At 42.9% G+C, this 21161-nt stretch overlaps 1 protein-coding gene across 9 annotated transcripts in view; it reads right to left on the bottom strand.

Annotated features, from left to right (window-relative positions):
• The window catches only part of LOC112225299 (tensin-1), a 291328-nt gene that overhangs the window by 168586 nt on the left and 101581 nt on the right, over positions 1-21161 (bottom strand). For all 9 annotated transcript variants that reach the window (XM_024389109.2, XM_024389101.2, XM_024389105.2 and 6 more), the window contains exon 2: positions 5315-5429. In XM_024389109.2, the coding sequence (XP_024244877.1) occupies positions 5315-5429 (115 nt within the window). The remainder of the gene's footprint in view (positions 1-5314; positions 5430-21161) is intronic.

Raw genomic sequence — 21161 nt, 5'->3', positions numbered from 1 at the left:
TCAAGAGCAGTGTGCAGTTTCCTTTTTCCTTCTACTTGTTCCACTGATACCATGCACCTGCAAAAAAGATTGCTCAGGTGTGCGAGTGCCTTTTGAATTTCGAAAGGCTGTAAAACAACGAAATGTCAAAAAAACCAAGGGGTGTGAATACTTTCTGAAGGCCCCACTAGCTAGCATCCAAATTGACCCTAATGCATCTACTGTATGCAGTATAGCGAATACCAGTCATCATCTCCAATGCATTCATATGTTGAAATCAAGTATTATAACATTTTTAACACACTCACATCCATGCAGCGAGTATGGTAGGCTAACATGTCAACACATCCACCCGGGCAGTGATACAGTAACACCCCCCACACCTCCCCAGGACGACATCGGCCAGAGGGACGGCCCCAAGGATGAGGAGCGGGCCGGTCCGGGCGGCGAAGGTGGAAATCACGGATGATGTTGGGATCCAGAATGTCCTCCCCTGGAACCCAACACCGTTCCTCTGGGCCATAACCCTCTCAGTCCACCAGATACTAGAGCTGACCCTACGACGTCGGGAGACCTGTAGAGGTCTGACGGCACACACTCACATCCATGCAATCTCACTATTAGCAGTGAGTTTGGTACGCTACACATCCATCCGGTCAGTGAGGGTAGGCTACACATCCATCCAGTCAGTGAAGTCTAGGCTAGCCTTCCAGACATACTTTTCCCTGACAGTCTGGTAGCATTGTGCTCATCTATTTGAGCTGTCTTGTCAACTTTACCTTACAAAAAATGACCATAGAAGTTGGCAAGACAGCACAAACAGATTTGGGACCAGGCTATGGGTCTAGTCTTTTGACTGGAAACAAACACATGCTGAATAGACCTGCGTCACCAGCCAGGATACGCTCCTATTGTCATGGAGCCTAGCAACGTATCCTGGCAAGAGGCGAGGAAGTGGTGGAGCTGGGATGATGATTGGGAACCCATGTGACTGATGAGTGTTTGTAAACAGTGTTACGGAAGGGAAGGGGGTGTTGGGGTGGGTGGAACATCTGAACATGACTTCACATTACCTCAGAGTGCTCGCCGATGTACTAATAACTCTGAAACCCTCTCTGGGTCATTCCTACCAAGCGGTGCCTTTTCTGTCCCCAGGGAATATCATGTGTGGATTCCAAAAGGCTTTAAATATAAGGTCTGATGTCTTTACCTTAAAACAGAAAAATATGCATCTTGAAAGGACATTTTATGCATTTTCAACACTTTTTCAGTGGATGTGGGTGTTTTTTCTCCAGGTGTTATTCATCAACTTCCACAAGAAATATAAGCCATAAAATACTAAATATTTATTCATTATTTTATAGTCCTACCTAAAGTCTCTCTCATCATTAACATTTTTTTAATGATTATTGTATTTATGATTGTTTTATTTAAGCTTTTCTGTGTGTCTCTGATATCACTTTCCATCGTGTTAGTTCAAATCAAATCAAAAACTATATTGGTCGCATACCCAGAATTGTAGATGTTATCACATATAGTTTGTTGTAATTCTCCATTTTAGAAAACAACCCCTTCCTGCAATGACACCTCAGTCAGGAAGTCATCATTGTTTGCTGGGAAAACAATGGTGCAAAGCTAAATATATATATAAAAACACTGAATTGTATCCATTTTTCCATGTTTGTTGTCGTTAGTCAGTATGTCCCACTCATAAATGTCCACCCTGTTAAGCTAAATTTGAAAGAAAATTAACCACATGAACCAATATTTCGCAAACCTCTTTAAAAATAGTAAAGGAGAACTCCTTATCTGAATCCTTATTCTGAGATTTATGAACACATTTGTTCACTCCGTCCTGAGACAAGACCAATTTCAGTGATTCATCAGTGCTGGCTACTCCAGGCTGTGTCCTTGTATGGAGTGTGTTAGCGTGTGTGTTGCTGTCTGAGTGGGCCTCTATTGTTCATTTTGTACTTTCCCGAGAGCCCACTGGCTGGCCCTCGTAAATCTGCTCCAACCAGACAGGACACACACACACAGACGTATTTAAACTCTCTCTCACAAACTCTGGAAAGCATAGACATAAAACACAGACTTACATACAAACACGTGCAAACAGACACACGCGCACACACTACCATACTCAGTTGCCTCTATGGAACCAGCCATGTTGTAGTCAATACAGCAGACAACTCAATACCCAAGCCTCTGTTACCATCTATCTACAGTATACAGGCTGACTGTCAGGGGAGCTATCCTCTGTTACCATCCATCTACAGTATACAGGCTGACAGACAGGGGAGCTAGCCTCTGTTACCTTCTATCTACAGTATACAGGCTGACTGACAGGGGAGCTAGCCTCTGTTACCATCTATGTACAGTATACAGGCTGACTGACAGGGAGCTAGCCTCTGTTACCATCTATCTACAGTATACAGGCTGACAGACAGGGGAGCTAGCCTCTGTTACCTCTATCTACAGTATACAGGCTGACTGACAGGGGAGCTAGCCTCTGTTACCATCTATCTACAGTATACAGGCTGACAGACAGGGGAGCTAGCCTCTGTTACCTTCTATCTACAGTATACAGGCTGACTGACAGGGGAGCTAGCCTCTGTTACCATCTATCTACAGTATACAGGCTGACTGACAGGGGAGCTACCCTATGTTACCATCTATCTACAGTATACAGGCTGACTGACAGGGGAGCTAGCCTCTGTTACCATCTATCTATACAGGCTGACTGACAGGGGAGCTATCCTCTGTTACCATCTATCTACAGTATACAGGCTGACTGACAGGGGAGCTAGCCTCTGTTACCATCTATCTACAGTATACAGGCTGACTGACAGGGAGCTAGCCTCTGTTACCATCTATCTACAGTATACAGGCTGACTGACAGGGGAGCTATCCTCTGTTACCATCTATCTACAGTATACAGGCTGACTGACAGGGAGCTATCCTCTGTTACCATCTATCTACAGTATACAGGCTGACTGACAGGGAGCTAGCCTCTGTTACCATCTATCTACAGTATACAGGCTGACTGACAGGGGAGCTAGCCTCTGTTACCATCTATCTATACAGGCTGACTGACAGGGGAGCTATCCTCTGTTACCATCTATCTACAGTATACAGGCTGACTGACAGGGGAGCTATCCTCTGTTACCATCTATCTACAGTATACAGGCTGACTGACAGGGGAGCTAGCCTCTGTTACCATCTATCTACAGTATACAGGCTGACTGACAGGGGAGCTAGCCTCTGTTACCATCTATCGACAGTATACAGGCTGACTGACAGGGAGCTAGCCTCTGTTACCATCTATCTACAGTATACAGGCTGACTGACAGGGGAGCTAGCCTCTGTTACCATCTTTCTACAGTATACAGGCTGACAGACAGGGGAGCTATCCTCTGTTACATTCTATCTATACAGGCTCTGACAGGGGAGACATCCTCTGTTATCATCTATCTACAGTATACAGGCTGACTGACAGGGGAGCTATCCTCTGTTACATTATATCTATACAGGCTCTGACAGGGGAGACATCCTCTGTTACATTCTATCTATACAGGCGGACTGACAGGGGAGCTATCCTCTGTTACATTCTATCTATACAGGCTCTGACAGGGGAGACATCCTCTGGAACGGTGGTGCTGAAGTGTCATGATAAGCCTCTCAGCAGGAGTCAAGGGCTCTTGCTTCAAGTAAGGCCAGATACACATTTGCTCACTACAACGACACACAAAGAAAAAGTATGCACAGACATGCACAATAAGAGGGAAAAAAGTAGCACACACAGAAACACATCAGAGTAAGTGGCTAAGAGGTTGACCCATGTGATAGTGAAGCGATTGTGGTCCTTGGGGAAATGATTGATCCTATGCATTCTGGCTACCCTAACAGGCCATCCCTTTGGGAGAGCAGGAACAGACAGCTGCAACACCCACAGGACCCAGCATAGAGGACTGTAAATATATATATAAGAGACACCCATTTCAGGAGGATAATAAATCATGGTAATATAATGGGAAGAGACTACAATACAGTTACCAGAAAAACAACAATCTTTCAAAAGGACATAATGTAGTTACTAGTAATGTAGTATTTTTTGTAGGGAGCAGCCAGCCACAAGATTATGTATAAATGTCTGCTTTCCAAGAGGACAGTACAACTACAAGGTAAAAACAAAAATGCATGCTTATTGTATACTAGGTCCTCTCAGAGTTAAACACTAAGCCAAGAGAATGCCTCTGTTTCACTTTACTGTGAATAAAATATCCATACCGTGCCAGGAGGAAGGGAAATAGGCAAGCCAAATCTTTCCCTTCTGGATACTAGGCCAAACAACCTGCCAGCATACCGATGCAGCACTATCAGCAGAAGCAGACATGTCCACTAGCCAAGTAGCAGTGACCAGCCAAGCCCAGTGTGTCTACTGTCTAGCCTGTAGGTTTGCCAACGCAGTGGATATAGGGCTATCCACTGTTGATGATTCACAGAGCTATATTATTATATTGTTTATATTTTCTCTTTACATTGTTTTTTTATTTTTGTATCTCTAATTCACTCAAAAACTTAGCCACTTCAAATGCTCAATCCTCAGTACCCAGCTAGCACTCAATCTGCTTACTAAACAAACTACAGGTAACTGTCAAAATATAGGAAACATCAACATAAAGTATCTTAATAGGGTGTTGGGCCACCATGAGCCAGAACAGCGTCAATGAGCCTTGACATAGATTCTACAAGTGTCTGGAACTTTAGTAGAGGAATGCAACACCATTCTTGCACAAGAAATTACATCATTTGGTCTTTTGTTGATGGTTGTGGAAAACTCCAGAAATTCCCATAATTATTCCATTGGGTTGATCTCTAGTGACTGAGAGAGACTCACGCAACGCTTTTAACCCCCTATGCTCCTTTAAGACCCCTTTTTCAAAGTCTAGCCATGGTGGCCCAAATAATGGTCAACTTTTATACATGACCCTAAGCATGATGGGCTGTTTTAATTACTTAATTAACTCAGGAAACACACCTGTGTGGAAGCACCTGCTTTCAATATATTTTGTATCCCTCATTTACTTCAAGTGTTTCCTTTATTTTGACAGTTACCTGTATCAATCTAATCAATGAAATTAGTTAAAAGCCTGATTAGCAAACTATCATTGAGTGAATTGAAAACCTGCCAACCCTTGACATCCCCTGAGCTACTTTAATGTAATTACTCAGAGTGACCACAACGGTGACCTTGGGAGACCCCAAATGACCCTTTGATGACCCCAGATGGCCATGGTTACCGTGGTAACACTCAGGCAAGGTCAGGACTAACCTCTGCAGATGAGCCCCTCCTGGCTGACGGTCTGTTTGCACACCCCACAGTGCTTGCTTTTCTTAAATGTCTTCGCCCGGAAGGTGTGTGAGTGAAGCGCCTCGAACTCTTCAGGCTGCAAATGGAACAAATAAAGAGGAGAGGGTTAGTGTTCAATTGCAGATGGCTCAGTTGATCGGGTCACGGTGGTGTCAATACAAAGATTGTGGGCTCAATTTGTAGATAAGCCACGGTATACGTAAGGGTTTTTTGTGGACAAAGTCATTTGGACTTTTGTCACAGGCAAAGAAAATTGAACAATCAACCAAACTAGGAATAAAACAAATGGTCTGTCAGTATAAATTAAAAGCTGTGCATCTATAAGGATAGTCCACTACAGTATACTTATTTCATTTGCAAAGATAATTAACATAATATTAATCAAATAGACTTTAGCGGTAGGAGAAGTCTTATTTGCCCTAACTTGAGATGAACACACCGAATCACATCACAGACTGAAGATTTGCACAAAAGTGCAGAAATGTTAGCATTTGGCCCAACAACTGTAGAAATGGTACACTCCAGCTGCCCTCTACAAAGAAGCAGTTCCCACTTTCTCTACTCCGAGAAACAAGAACAACCACGTCACCCCATGCCCCTCCGTCCCCCCCTCCTTCCCTAAGGCTGCTGCTGGAGGTGTGTTATGCAAGCCCTCTGAGATAATTCCTATCTGACAGCGTCCATAGCGTAGCCTCCTCTGAAATGACCCCCCTGTCTCCAGCCGGCATGTGTTTTCCTTCTCCTATAATTACATCTCAACTGTTCTCCCTTTTTCCTGTCTTCCTTCTAAACTGAGCTCGTTGGCGGGGGTCAGGGTAACAGAAATGTCAAAGCCGAAGGACAACCATCTCTGCTCGCTGTGAAACCTGTGTCATGTTCCCTCTTTGTGGTCACCGTCTCAGCGTCACCCCCGTAATGGACGACTTTGGGGGATTTGGACCGGTGACATCACTTCCTCTGTGTATTTTCTCAGCTGGTCCCCATTTTGGGTTTTTCTGGGTTTCGGCTCGGTGGGATATTGGGCCCCACTAACACACTGTCTGTGGGCCCAACATAGCAATATTGAGCTCATATAACAAAAGTACTTTAGAAGTGAAAGAATCACACATGGCCACACAAGGAGATTTGCTGCATATACGTCACCTGTCTGAAAAAAAGTGAATCAAGACTAACACGTAAACAAGGAGGAAAGAATGTATAACAAAGAGACCTGGGGACCGAGTCGACTCACAATGCATTATGGGGAAGCAGAGATATAAAACAGACCAGATTCTATAGCCTACACCATTTTTTATGGTGTAGTGTGTGTGTGTGTGTGTGTGTGTGTGTGTGTGCGCATGCACAGCTGCCTGATTCTTAACCATATTCTTTATGAGGGTTACTGAACGCTTTTCAAGGCAGGAAATGCAGGCCGGAATGGCTTTATAATATCCATCAAATTTCCATTAAGGCAGTGTGTGTGCGCTCGCTGGACAGGGCTCAAAAGGCCATGTGGTTGGCACATTGAGCAACTTTAGAGAGAGACTTTAGATGGCAGGAGAACGGAATGGGGCTGCGGTGTACCACCGAGAGAGAAATCCCAGACCAGATACTGCAGCCGTACCAGTAATGACGTTATGTACCTCCTTTGGCCATCAATCCCAAAGAGTCGGTGGATGGAATGCAGTAAGGCATAGACGTTGCAGGCCAGAGTGAGAGGTAAGCACTTCAGCTGAATCTAGCTGGCTCTCCCACTCTGTCTATTTATTGTATATTCATAGTGCCTTTGGAAAGTATTCAGACACTTTGACTTTTTCCACATTTTGTTACGTTACAGCCTTATTCTAAAATGGATCAAATTGAGAAAAAAAAATCCTCTGCAATCTACACACAATACCCCATAATGACAAAGTGAAAACAGGTTTTTAGAAATGTTTGCAAATGTATTAAATTCCAAAACAGAAATGCCTTATTTACATAACTATTCAGACCCTTTGCCATGAGACTCGAAATTGAGCTCAGGTGCATCTTGTTTCCATTGATCATCCTTGAGATGTTTCTACAACTTGATTGGCGTCCACCTGTGGTCAATTAAATTGATTGGACATGATTTGGAAAGACACATACATGTCTATATAAGGTCCCACAATTGACAGTGCCTGTCAGAGAAAAACTAAGCCATGAGGTCGAATGAATTGTCCGTGTAACTCTGAGACATGATTGTGTCGAGGCCTAGATCTGGGGAAGGGTAGCAAAAAAATGTCTGCAGCATTGAAGATCCCCAAGAACACAGTGGCCTCAATCATTCTTAAAAGGTATACATTTGGAACCACCAAGACTCTGCCTAGAGCTGGCCGCCCAGCCAAACTGAGCAATCGAGGGAGAAGGGCCTTGGTCAGGGAGGTGATTCTTTTTTTATAAATTAGCAAAAAAAATCTAAAAACCTGATTTTGCTTTGACATTATCGGGTATTGGATATAGATTGATGAGGGGAAAAAAGCAATTTAATACATTTTAGAATGGACTGTACAGTACTTTCTCTTTCTCTTTTGGTCTTGATCCCTTAGAACCTCTTTCACTCGCTCTCTTTATTTCAACTTACTTTCTCTTTTGTTATTTCTGGACATCTCTCACTTTCTTTGTCTCTGTCAGTCTCTCTCTCTCTCTCTTTCTTTCTCTCTCGCTCTCTTCCTCCCCTCTACCATCCTCTCTTCCCCAACAGTCTACCTTGCTAACTCCCCCACTTAGCAGAGAGGTAGATTTATGGATGTCTGTGCAGCCTACAGGAAAGCAAAAGGTCTGGTTCCCATGATGGGCAACAAATAGTGTATTCTCCCTCCAATCAGAAGCAAACTATCAGTCAAATGACCATGACAGGGAAAACAACTCTAGACCAGCTTTACTGCACACACAGAGACGCGTACAAACCTCTCCATCACCCTCCATTTGGAAAATCTGACCATAATTCCATCCTCCTGATTCCTGCTTACAAGCAAAAACTAAAGCAGGGAGGACCAGTGACTCTGTCAATTAAAACATGGTCAGATGAAGCAGATGCTAAGCTACATGACTGTTTTTCTAGCACAGACTGCAATATATTCTGGGATTCTTCCGATGGCATTGAGGGAGTACACCACATCAGTCACTGGCTTCATCAATAAGTACATCGATGACGTCGTCCCCACAGTGAGTGTACGTACATACTCCAACCAGAAGCCATGGATTACAGGCAACATGCGCAATGACTCGGCTTCTCAAATGGCACAGTGGTCTAAAGGCACTGCAATGCAGTGCTAGCTATGCCACTAGAGATTCTGGGTTCGAGTCCAGGCTCTGTCGCAGCCGACCACGACTGGGAGACCCATGGGGCGGCGCACAATTGGCCCAGCGTCGTACGGGTTAGGGGAGGGTTTGGCCGTCAGGGATGTCCTTGTCCCATCGCACACTACTGACTCCTGCGTTGGGCCCGGCGCAGTGCATGCTGACACGGTCACCAGGTGCACAGTGTTTCCTCCGACACATTGGTGCAGCTGGCTTCCGGGTTAAGTGGGCATTGTGTCAGGAAGCAGTGTGGCTTGGTTGGGTTGTGTTTCAGAGGACTCACAGCTCTCGACCTTCGACTCTCCCAAGTCCGTACGGGAGTTGCAATGATGAGACAAGACTGTAATTACCAATTGGATACCATGAAATTGGTGAGAAAAAAATAAAATAATGTTTTTTACCCAAACAATGTGGGGGCTGAATTTTTAACCGCACACTCACGCATGCCAACACACACACACACACACACACCTCTTGGCCACCTGGTTAGTCAGTTGACAGGGTTACTATAGAGGCATGGGTCCTGGGATCTCCTATGTGGGCTCTCATCAACAGTGTAGTTTTGGTTCATTACAAGAGATGTACAGTAAGATGTTCCCACCTCATGAGAAGAAGAGGGCTCAAGACAAAATGTACAAAAACAACTATGTTATCATGCATACACAGGGTAACATCGATTCAAACATTTATACATAATCTATCTGACATGTAATTTTCCCATGTGAACATACATTACAGAATAGCAAATAAACTGCCTGAAAGTCCCTCTCCGCACATGGGCTCTGCAGCCTACTACAGGAATGTAACTGTGTAGTTTAGTTTCTTTCACGCTGCAGACAGAGAGGGAGACAATGTGAGGGACACACGCCAGACATTAAAAATGTCTCAATCTCAGTCTATTCAGGCCAGGGAGTACCATCGTCTTTGGTCCTCTCGGAGAGAGGAGCTGACCCCCAAATAAAACAGACTTCTAGTGTTCTCCCCCCTATTCATCAGGCTGTGCAACAGAATGGAAGAGACTCCAGCAAAACACTTTTTAAATACTTCATCCCTCCTGCCTGGCCTCCAATGTCAGTCACTTGTCTCCCCACCTTTGGGTGGTGAATGTAGGAGAGGGGGGCACTCAGATCTCAGCACAATACCTCATGGTTTAATTCCCATTAGCAATTTGGACTGGAGCCATAAGTGCTCATCCTCTTTTAGAAACCAAACAAACAAGCCCTCCTCTGCTTCGCACCCATCTGAGGCCTGGCCTCCATTGTTTACTCCAAATACTATGTAAATAAACGGCACAAAACAATATAGGGGAGCTCCCTTCATGGGGCCCGACCCTAATTGGTTCCGTTCATTAAGAGGGCCGCCACTGCTTGCAGAGTTTGTTTATTGTTTGTAGCGGGGAGGAAAGTGGGGGATTCTGGGATACATGGCGCTAAGGATTTGGAGGGAAGAGATGAGAGGGGTGAGGGGGTGTACGGTAATCATGGGGGTACGTTCACATTCACAAGAGACAAGGTCTCTGGATTATAGTTCAAAGTGATGCCAACCATGCAAATGCCTCTGGTCCTACCGTGGCTCTTTCCATCGCCTCCCTTTTCTCTCTGCTAGACTGACATAAAGGCAGACGGCTTGAAACAGGCATCATTGGACCCCCAGGGGACAAGGCCAGTGTACACACAGCCCCCTTGCTGAGACGCTAAGCTCCTGGGAACAGGGTCCCATCCCTCCAAGCCACTCATACACACACGCACATACACACAATGGAGACCCCTAACTCTGAGGGAGTGGGGAGCGTGGTTTGGGGGCGTGGCTCCCAATGGGCTGATAGGGTTTAAAGCAGGGCTACAGCACTCTGGGAAGAGAAAGCGTGCATTTCAGTAGGTATAAATGGAATCCATTCCTCATCTCCTCTTAATATACACCATGATTCACCAACTCATTAAAGGGTCATTGAGAGCTACTGGTGTGCAGGCTTTTGTTCCAGCCCTCCAGTACCACACCTGGTTCAGCTTATGGTGGCTCAGACTAAAAACTGGTATTCGATTTTTTTTAATCGGGTGTGTTAGTGATGAACTGGGATAAAAACTTGCACAGCGCAATATCACTGAAGACTGAAGTTGGATAACTCTCAAAAATCATGACAGGTGAAAGCAGTATGGTGCCTGCCTGCTGGGAATGTATTAGTCACCTGTCCAGGTCAAAGGTCAATCACACCAATCCAGATGGAGGAAACTATGAAAGGAAAGGCAAAAGCAACTACAATGAAAGGGAATACCTGTCTGACACGAGGATAGCGAGCGGCGCTCACATCCTCCTCAATAAGCTCCAAATCTGTACATTGACCCCCCCAATAGGGCTGCTTTTCCAGCTACAACTCTGAGACATTCCTGCTGAATAAGGTCACTTCGAGAAGCTTTTTTTCATCCTTGACGCTAAAAGCGCTGCATTCGATGCCGCCCCATCTCTCACACACACACGGATACACATATACCGAGGAAGCAGACTGATTTCAGTCCGAGCTGCATGTGAGGATAAATCCCTCGCCTCATTAGTTTACAACCCTATGCAAAGTACACACACACACTCCAAAAGGGTTCTTAGCAGAGCGATAGGGTCATACCAATAACCATTTTGATCTGAAGAACCCTTTTTGGAAGGGAAGAATGATTCTTTGGAAGGCAAGAACGGTTCTAAATAGAACCATACTGTATAGAATGTTTCCCAGCATGCTCTATTGCAGTGAGATTTTCAGAATTGTTTGTTTTTACTGTAATATCTGTGTTTTGGCATGTACATTGATTGGTTGATGAATTTTATGCTACAGGAAGATAAATAAAATACAGTTTTCTAAACTAACCCAATCTGTTAGCAATTGGATTTGTTGGAACAATTACTGAGATGGTTGTTCTAGTTTAGATGATTAAGGTAGTCTCAGTATTCCATTTTTCCTACCCCGCAGTCATTCTGAATCCAGGTAGCAGGTGAGTAACAATTCCACTTGTTGGATTCCTAACTCTGTCGGGCTCCAATAGGAATTACACATCACTTTGCAAGCCAGCATAATGTGACTTGCAGCACTGACGTGACCTGTAATCCAGGAGTTTCGTAACGCCACAGTGTTAGGGTATAACTAGGCCTTCAAAGAAAGGCTCTGCTATATGTAACGTATTGTCATAAATAATTGGAACTGCTCATAGAGTGTTCTAGGAAGAACCCTCCAAATATAAAAGGGTTCTCAGTAGAACCCTTCATAGACGGTTCTAGGAAGAACCTTGGGATGATAATATGGTTCTTGGTAGAACCCTTCATAGAGGGTTCTAGATAGAACCCTCTGAAAAGGATTCTACCCAGCACCAAAAAGGCTTCCCCTATGTAAACAAACTGAAGAACCTACGTGGTTCTACTTAGCACCTTTTTTTTCCCCCGAAAGTGCACACTTCAGAAAGTATGTACATTAGTCCACTGTTACACAGTCCCAAACGGTTTTGAACGTCAGCAGTTATCAAGACGATTTTCTAGAAGCAAAGTGTCACTTGCCACATCTACATGATGATTTGTTTTGCATCATATGATGCATTTTGTATCATCATGATGATGTGGCAAGTGACACTTTGCTTCAAATCCAATATCTTGAAAACTTGACTGCTGATATGCAAAACATTTTAGGACTGTATTAACATTGGACTAATAAAGGAAATCCAAAATATCGTTTTTGAGAAATGTTTCCTTTGGGTACTGTCGATCTGTAAAGCTGTATGCCTATCATTTCATAACCCTTTATTTGTTTCTATTTACCACACACACACTTCAGCAAGTCTGTGGCATATATGGCTACACACAATGTAGTTTGGTAATGCTCTAGGAACGTTCTCCAACTGGTTTGACATTGGGAATGTTCACAAATAGTTCAGAGAATTTTTTTTTTAAACAACGTTCTCCTGTGGGAATTTCAAGACTTCACAATAAAGGTTTCTGCAGGTTTCCTCATAGTTCTATTTAAAGTCATGTTCTCAGAACATTAAGGCAACTTTCGATCAAAATCACAAGCAAACATTAGTAACATTCAAAGAAAAACATTACTGTAAATTCTGTTCTCAGCATAGGAAAACTGCTTTGTGTTTTGGCCGCATCCACTATTTGGCCACACCTGTTCTTAATGAGTGCTTGTTTCCTTTGAAATTGGGTCTTTTTGAATAGACTAAAATGAACAGCTTGGTAGGAGTAAAAAAAAAACATGGCATGCTAGCTCCATCCTGGTGGCACAGGGGACTCCAATGGATAGAGAAAAGAAGATCATAGCTTTGAATCATAGCTTTGAATCTCAATGATGCCGTGCCACAATACAAAATACATGTGTTTGCTTGATTAATGACTAAGCAAATTCATTTACTTCTGTCCTATCTGTGCTTTGATTAAAAACCTCAAAATAACCTACGTTCTCAGAAAGTTAATAAAATATCCCAGGAAAACTTTCCGTGAACCATAGTAAAACATTCTCAGAAACTCCATGTAACCTACAAAATGTATGTTCACAGAATAGGCAAAATGTTCACTTCTGTTCTCAGAACGTTTTTTTTTTTAAACTACCAGTCTGGAAACGTTTGGCTTCTTGAACCAATGGGAAACCAAAGATTTTAATTTCATCAATTCTCAAGGAATAAAATGTGCTAGCTGGGATGTGTTCAGCAAACCTGCTGTCAATCATCTTCTTTTTACCCACTTAACAAACTCTGTGGAGTTAATTTCATTTGGGGGTTTGCTTCATTTGGTATTGGCACCGACTAACTTTGTTGGTGTGTCTGGGCAATGAATCCATCCTTAGAGCCCACTGCAAAAGTGCATTACAAGGAGGAATGAAAAGGTTTTCAGATAGTGTCTTGTAACAAGACTCTAGAGCTTGATAACATTATGAACTTAACCCTGTGCAGATCCATATTATCTTATGCCCTTCAAGTAGGGTGTGAGAGAGAGAGAGAGAGAGAGAGAGAGAGAGAGAGAGAGAGAGAGAGAGAGAGAGAGAGAGTGCATGTGAACTCCCTTGAACATTAGATTGAAACTCAAGCCTTATCAGTAGTGATCCCATCCAATCCATCCATTCAACTGAGATAATAACCTACTTAACACAGCGTCTCTCATATGGGACAACATGTGTTTGGGTGAGATGTTAACAAGACACACAGTGGGGTCACTGCGACAGGTCCCATCTGCTACTATGGGAAGTGTGTGTGCATGTGTGTGTGTGCCCTCTGTTGCTGGAACATCCCTCGCGCTCCTACCCCGCCCTTTCTCCAATAACCCCATTATTGTCTCCTCACTCTCCCAAACCGCCCACCCCCTCCATGCATGTTTTCTCCCGCAAGGCTATGATTCTTCAGCTCACAAAACGCAAGCAGGCAGGGGCGTCTCACCCTTGACCTATCTCATCTCCTTCCACTCAGTCTGGCCTGACCCCACATCCACACAGAGGCAGCCTCTACTCCCTTCATCTCCCTCTCTCACCCTCTGTCTCCGTCTCTCAGTTCCTCTCTCAGTCTCTCTCTGTCTCGCTCACACACTCTCTCTCTTTCTTTTGATCACGTGAGTACAATGGAGCCCCCACATGGAGTTTCAATAAAGGGCCACTGAACACTGAACTCTGACAATAAGAGGAGGCCAACCCAGGAATTGTACCAGCTATTGGAACATTTATGTGAAATTCCCAAAGATGTTTGACAGGCATGCTTTTAGGAGAATCCACTGGTGGTGGCTAACTGATAGTTTTGTAAGAGAGCCAATGAATTCTTCATCCTTATCACACACAAAAAAAAGAGAGGAATGAAAAGGAGGGGGAAGAGGAAAGAGAGACAGGAAAGAGTAAGAGAGAGGAAATAAAAAAGAAGGGTGGATGAAAAGAAGGAAGAAAGGCAAGGAGGTGGGGAAGTGAGTTTGAACGTGCCCCCCTAAGCTGGTATCCATAGCACAGCCCGTCTCAGGGCAGGAATTCCCTCGATGGTAGGGTCGTTGATGGTCAGAGACAGTTGGCGAAGTGTCCTGTCCTTCTCCCAAACCCTGTCATTCCAAACAGGGAGTCAACAAGCTGAATAAGTGAACCTAGTTATTAGATAGCTGTCTTTTCCATCAAAACTGCTATGGAGTTTCAAATTAGCGTTTTTGAAAAAATAAATAGATATGTTTGAATGACACTAAATGTTACTTTAAACCCTTGCAGTGCTGAAATATTTTGGTAAGAGAAGTGATCATAATTTAACTTACATGCTTTGACGTGGATAAGGAAACAAGTATGTCACAGGAAGATTTACCGTTATGCAAATAGTAAACACTTAATTTAAATTACTTTTAGAAAAAATCTGTACATTTACAACCCAGTGAAAATGGAAAAGTGCGTGAAATGTGGAATGGAAAAAAAGTCCTGTCCGTTGCCTGTGAGGCATCTGCTATGCAAAGACCAGATGTAATAATTCATGATGCATGTGGGACTACGAGGCACTGAGCAGCAGTTTCAGAGGCTAGGGAAGATAAACTCTCTCCGCAAACACACGAGAAGAGTTGGTTTTGTGTCCACCAGCCTCATTGTTGTGTCTCTAGATGCACTCAGATGCCCAGATCTCATCTTCATCATCGATCCTTTGTTTCATACAAAAGGTTGTAAAAAGTAGGGCTCGTAACAGCTGGCTAGGTTTTTGGCAAGATAGAAAAGCTGCCTCCAGTAAGACAAAGGGGTGGCGATCTGTGTCTATTTATAAATGACAGCTGGAGCACGAAATATAAGTCTCAAGGTTTTGCTCGCCTGAGGTAGAGTGTCTCATGATAAGTTGTAGACCACACTATTTACCAAGAAAGTTTTCATCTATATTTTTCTTTGCTGTCCACAAACAGATGCTGGCACTAAGACTGCACTCAACGAGCTGTATAAGGCCATAAGCAAACAAGAAAATGCTCATCCAAAGGCTGCACTCCTATTTGCCGGGGACATTAATACAGGGAATCTTAAATCCGTTTTACCTCATTTCTACCAGCATATTACATGTGCAACCAGAGGAAAAAAACTCTAGACCACCTTTACTCCACACACAGAGATTTTGTAAAAATCTATCCCTCGCCCACCAAATCTGACTATAACTCTATCCTCCTGATTCCTGCTTACAAGCAAAAACTAAAGCAGGAAGTACCAGTGACTCGCTCAATAAGGAAGTGGTCAGATGACACAGATGCTAAGCTACAGGACTGTTTTGCTAGCACAGACTGGAATATGTTCCAGGATTCTTTCGATGGCATTGAGTACACCACATCAGTCACTGGCTTCATCAACAAGTGAATCAATGATGTTGTCCCCACAGTGACCATACACACATACAGTGGCTTGCGAAAGTATTCACTCCCTTGGCATTTTTCCTAATTTCTTGCCTTACAACCTGGAATTAAAATGTATTTTTTGGGGGGTGTTTGTATCATTTGATTTACACAACATGCTTACCACTTTGAAGATGCAAAATATTTTTTTCTTGTGAAACAAACAAGAAATAAGACAAAAAAAACAGAAAACTTGAGCGCGCATAACTATTCACCCCCCCAAAGTCAACACTTTGTAGAGCCACCTTTTGCAGCAATTACAACTGCAAGTCTTTTGGGGCATGTCTCTATAAACTTGGCACATCTAGCCACTGGGATTTTTTGCCCATTCTTCAAGGCAAAGCTGCTCCAGCTCCTTCAAGTTGGATGGGTTCCACTGGTGTACAGCAATCTTTAAGTCATACCACAGACTCTCAATTGGATTGAGGCTTTGACTAGGCCATTCCAAGACATTTACATGTTCCCCTTAAACCACTCAAGTGTTGTTTTAGCAGTATGCTTGTCCTGCTAGAAGATGAACCAGTCTCAAATCTCTGGAAGACTGAAACATGTTTCCCTCAAGAATTTCCCTGTTTAACGCCATCCATCATTCCTTCAATTCTGACCAGTTTCCCAGTCCCTGCTGATGGAAAAACTTCCCCACGGCATGATGTTGCCACCACCATGCTTCACTGTGAGGATGGTATTCTCGGGGTGATGAGAGGTGTTGGGTTTGCGCCAGATATAGCATTTTCCTTGATGGCCAAAAAGCTCAATTTTAGTCTCATCTGACCAGAGTACCTTCTTCCATATGTTTGCGGAGTCTCCCACATGCCTTTTGGCGAAAACCAAACGTTTTTGTTTGCTTATTTTTTTCTTTAAGCAATGGCTTTTTTTCTGGTCACTCTTCCGTAAAACCCAGCTCTGTGGAGTGTACGGCTTAAGGTGGTCCTATGGACAGATACTCCAATCTCCGTTATGGAGCTTTGCAGCTCCTTCAGGGTTACCTTTGGTCTCTTTGTTGCCTCTGATTAATGCCCTCCTTGCCTGGTCCGTGAGTTTTGGTGGGCGGCCCTCTCTTGGCAGGTTTGTTGTGGTGCCATATTCTTTCCATTTAAAAAAAAATGGATTTAATGGTGCTCCGTGGGATGTTGAAAGTTTCTGATATTTTTTTATAACCCAAACCTGATCTGTACTTCTCCACAACTTTGTCTCTGACCTGTTTCAAGAGCTTCTTGGTCTTCATGGTGCCTCTTGCTTAGTGTTGCCTCGTGCTTAGTGTTGCCCCTTGCTTAGTGGTGTTGCAGACTCTGGTGCCTTTCAGAACAGGTGTATATTTACTGAGCTCATGTGACAGATCACGTGAGAATTAGATTTCACACAGGTGGACTTTATTTAACTAATTGTGTGACTTCTGAAGGTAATTGGTTACACCAGATCTTATTTAGTGGCTTCATAACAAAGGGTGTGAATACATGTGCAAGCACAACTTTTCCGTTTTTATTTTGTAGAATATTTTGAAACAAGTGATTTTTTAAAATTTCACTTCACCAATTGGGACTAATTTGTGTATGTGTCATGTCCTGACCATAGTTCCTTTTTTATGTCTCTATTTTAGTTTGGTCAGGGTGTGAGTTGGGGTGGGCATTCTATGTGTTGTTCTATGTTTTTGTATTTCTGTGTTTGGCCTGGTATGGTTCCCAATCAGAGGCAGCTGTTTATCGTTGGCTCTGATTGAGAACAATACTTAGGCAGCCTGTTTTCCCACTATGGGTTGTGCGTAGTTGTTTTCTGTTTCTGCACCTGACAGGACTGTTTTGTTTTCATTCATTCTCTTTGTTATTTTGTTTTGTGTTCAGTTTAAATAAAAAATAACATGAACACTACCACGCTGCGCTTTGGTCCACACCTTCTTCATACGACGACCGTTACAGTATGCCATAAAATCCAAATAAAAATCAATTTAAATTACAGGTTGTAATGCAACAAAATAGGAAAAACGTCAAAGGGGATGAATACTTTTGCAAGGCACTGTACATGCACATATTACATCTATTACCTCGACTAACCTGTGCCCCCGCACCTTGACTCTGTACCAGTACCCTGTGTATATAGCCTCACTATTGTTATTATATTTTTGCTCTTTAATTATTTGTTATATTTAAATTTTTCTTATTTTTTACATAAGTTTATTTTAGTAAATAGTTTCTTAATTAACACTCTCAAAACTTTAACCTCTTAAGTATCAGACCTTTTTTTTAACCTAAAATTACATACCCAAATCTAACTGCCTGTAGCTCAGGAACTGAAGCATGCATATTCTTGATACCATTTGAAATGAAACACTTTGAAGTTTGTGGAAATGTGAAATTAATGTAGGAGAATATAACTCATTAGATCTGGTAAAAGATAATATAAACAAAGAAACATGTGTTTTCTATATATATTTTTTTTAAATGCAAGAGAAAGGCCAGATAGGAGTATAGGTGTAATTTAAATTTGGCCATCAGGTGGCAGCAGTGTGTGTGCACAGTTTCAGACTTATCTCGTGAAGAATTACATTACTGCAATATCAAGTCAAAAATGCTATGGTAATAAAAAATGAACGTTTACACACTCCCAGGAATGTCATACATGATGGATCATTAGCTTATACACTAACTTTCACACATCTAGATGGCCGGGCCTGGTGGGTGTGGAGTCAGAGACAGCAGTGGGGTCAAACTATAAACCCCAGTTCCTACATTTGAACATAAACATTGATTTTACCAAATAAAACTATGCTACATTTTATCTCTGGGACCCTCAGGATGACAAGTCGGAGCAAGATTACTGAATGTAAGTACATGATTTATCTTCAGAGGTGAATGTATCAAACCAGTTGCTGTGATAAAAGTTCTTTGTTATTGTGCACTCTCCTCAAACAATAGCATTTTTCATTGTAAAAGCTACTGTTAATTGGACACAATTGCAGTCAAGATTAACAAGAATTTAAGCTTTCTGCCCATACTAGACATGTCTGTGTCCCGGAAAGTTGGCTGTTGTATACAATGTCATTCTAGTCACATTAGCGCACCTTAGCAACAACCGTCCCTGTTTAGGGACACCGATCCCGTAGGGCTTGTAATTAAGCATTTCACTGTAAGGTCTACACCTGTTGTATTCTGTGCATGTGACAAATAAAATTTGATTTGATGAAGGGAGGAATTTGACCTTTTCTTTCTCTCATCTCCTCCTCCTCTACGACTCTCCTTTCCTCCATCCACCGGCCTCACAATGGACGGTCACCTGATTTCATTTAGGGAGAAATGCACCTCAGGCATTCCAATCTTTCCCTCTCTCGCTCCCTCTCTTTCTCTCAACATGCATTTTCATCTCAGTGAGGTGGATCCCAGGGAGAAAATGACTCAGTCATCCAGAAGTGAAGAGAGAAATTCACCCATTTTTTCACAGGCTAATCAACAGAATGGAGGGAGAGAAGCATTAAGTACAGACTTTGAATCTAGTCTCAATCCACTATCGAGTTATGTTTATTTATTTAACCTTAATTTAACTAGGCAAGTCAGTTAAGAACAAATTCTTATTTACAATGACTGCCTATCCCGGCGATGCTGGGCCAATTGTGCATCGCCAGATGAGACTTCCAATCACGACCGGTTGTGATACAGCCTGGAATCAAACCAGGATCTGTAGTGATGCCTCTAGCACTGAGATGCAGTGACTTAGACCGCTGCGCCACTCGGGAGCCCATGTAAACAGCGGTTGTATGTGAAAGTCAGTATGCATTAATAGAGTGCATACATCTTGCATAAACATGTTACATTTATGAGTCACAAATGTCTGTAAAATTGTACTTTACACTATGCAAACACACCACATCTCACTACCAGAGTTAATTCAGTGTCAACCCACAACTGCTTAAGATAAACACCACTTTAGGTCTATATCCATTTAGACAACAACAAATCTATAGTCTGAACTGAAGTCATTACAAGGTATAACATGAAAAGACAGCTGAAAGTCTCTCAACTAAACTCACTGAAACCCAACTTCTAAACAGAACAATGACTTTGAACAATACCAATGCTTTGGTTCTCAGTCTGCAGGTATCTGCAGGGATGGTTAACTCAAGAATGTTCCACCCCCAGAGGCAGACTGGACACAGTGGCTTCCGGTCACGTCGTCCAGTCCCGACCCGGGAGAAATAACAACCCACACTCTTCGGCAAATGATAACCCGTTGAAGAACTCTTTGGTTCCAGGTAGAGCCCTATTGAGTTCCATGTGGAACCATTTCCCCAGAAGGTTCTACATGGAACCCAAAATAGTTCTATCTGGAACCAAAAAAGTGTTCTTCTTGGAACCAAAAAGGGTTATCCTATGGGGACTGCCAAAACAACCCTTTTGGAACTCAGCCACACTAAAAAAAAAAGTACGTAGCGGCATCAGGGCGTCATGGCATCTACAAGCTCTACAAGAAAAAAGAAAACATTTCCTGGTGCTTTCCCAACTCAAATGTAGTGCAATGGTGAGATGAAAAAAATACTTATTTCGGAAAATTCCACAAGGATAAAGAGACTATGATGATTAAGTTGAGAGAAGAGAGAGCAGGGAGTAAGGCCATTACACTATTAAAATGTCATGTCATAGCTTTTGTTTTGAATTCTTTAACCATTATTTAATCATAACCATGCACGAAAAGCAGTTCAATTGGACTTGATATTGAATGACATCACCTAATTCGTTTGGCGTAGTCGGCACTTGTTTCGCAAAACCAGAACATCATTTTCTCCCAGAAGCCGTAGAGACATTGCAGCAAATGAAAATAAATGTCAGAAATTGAGCAACACTGGAGAAGCACGCCCCAAAAACCTCTGTAAACCTCTTCCCGCAAGCAGCCTGCTTTAATGGTCCAAATCCATGCTCAGTTTAAAGTAACCAAGTTCATCATCAGAAATGAGCTCTTTGCCCAGAAAAGACAGCATGCATGCTTTCACCAGTGCTACAATTTGGCTTGATGATTGACAATTGATGAGGTTTCATAACCCAGAAAGTACTTTCTTTAAACTGACACAGACCTTTGCACATAATGGAGTGGGTGGTGGTGACATAAACCACGGCCTGCTCCACAACTTGTTATAGTACATAGGCCTAACGGTCATCCCGCGGGGAGAACAACCACC

The sequence above is a fragment of the Oncorhynchus tshawytscha genome, linkage group LG26 (assembly GCF_018296145.1).
Source record: "Oncorhynchus tshawytscha isolate Ot180627B linkage group LG26, Otsh_v2.0, whole genome shotgun sequence".
Taxonomy (NCBI): domain Eukaryota; kingdom Metazoa; phylum Chordata; class Actinopteri; order Salmoniformes; family Salmonidae; genus Oncorhynchus; species Oncorhynchus tshawytscha.
Note: the sequence above shows the minus strand (reverse complement) of the source record. Positions and strands in the feature narration are given on the sequence as shown.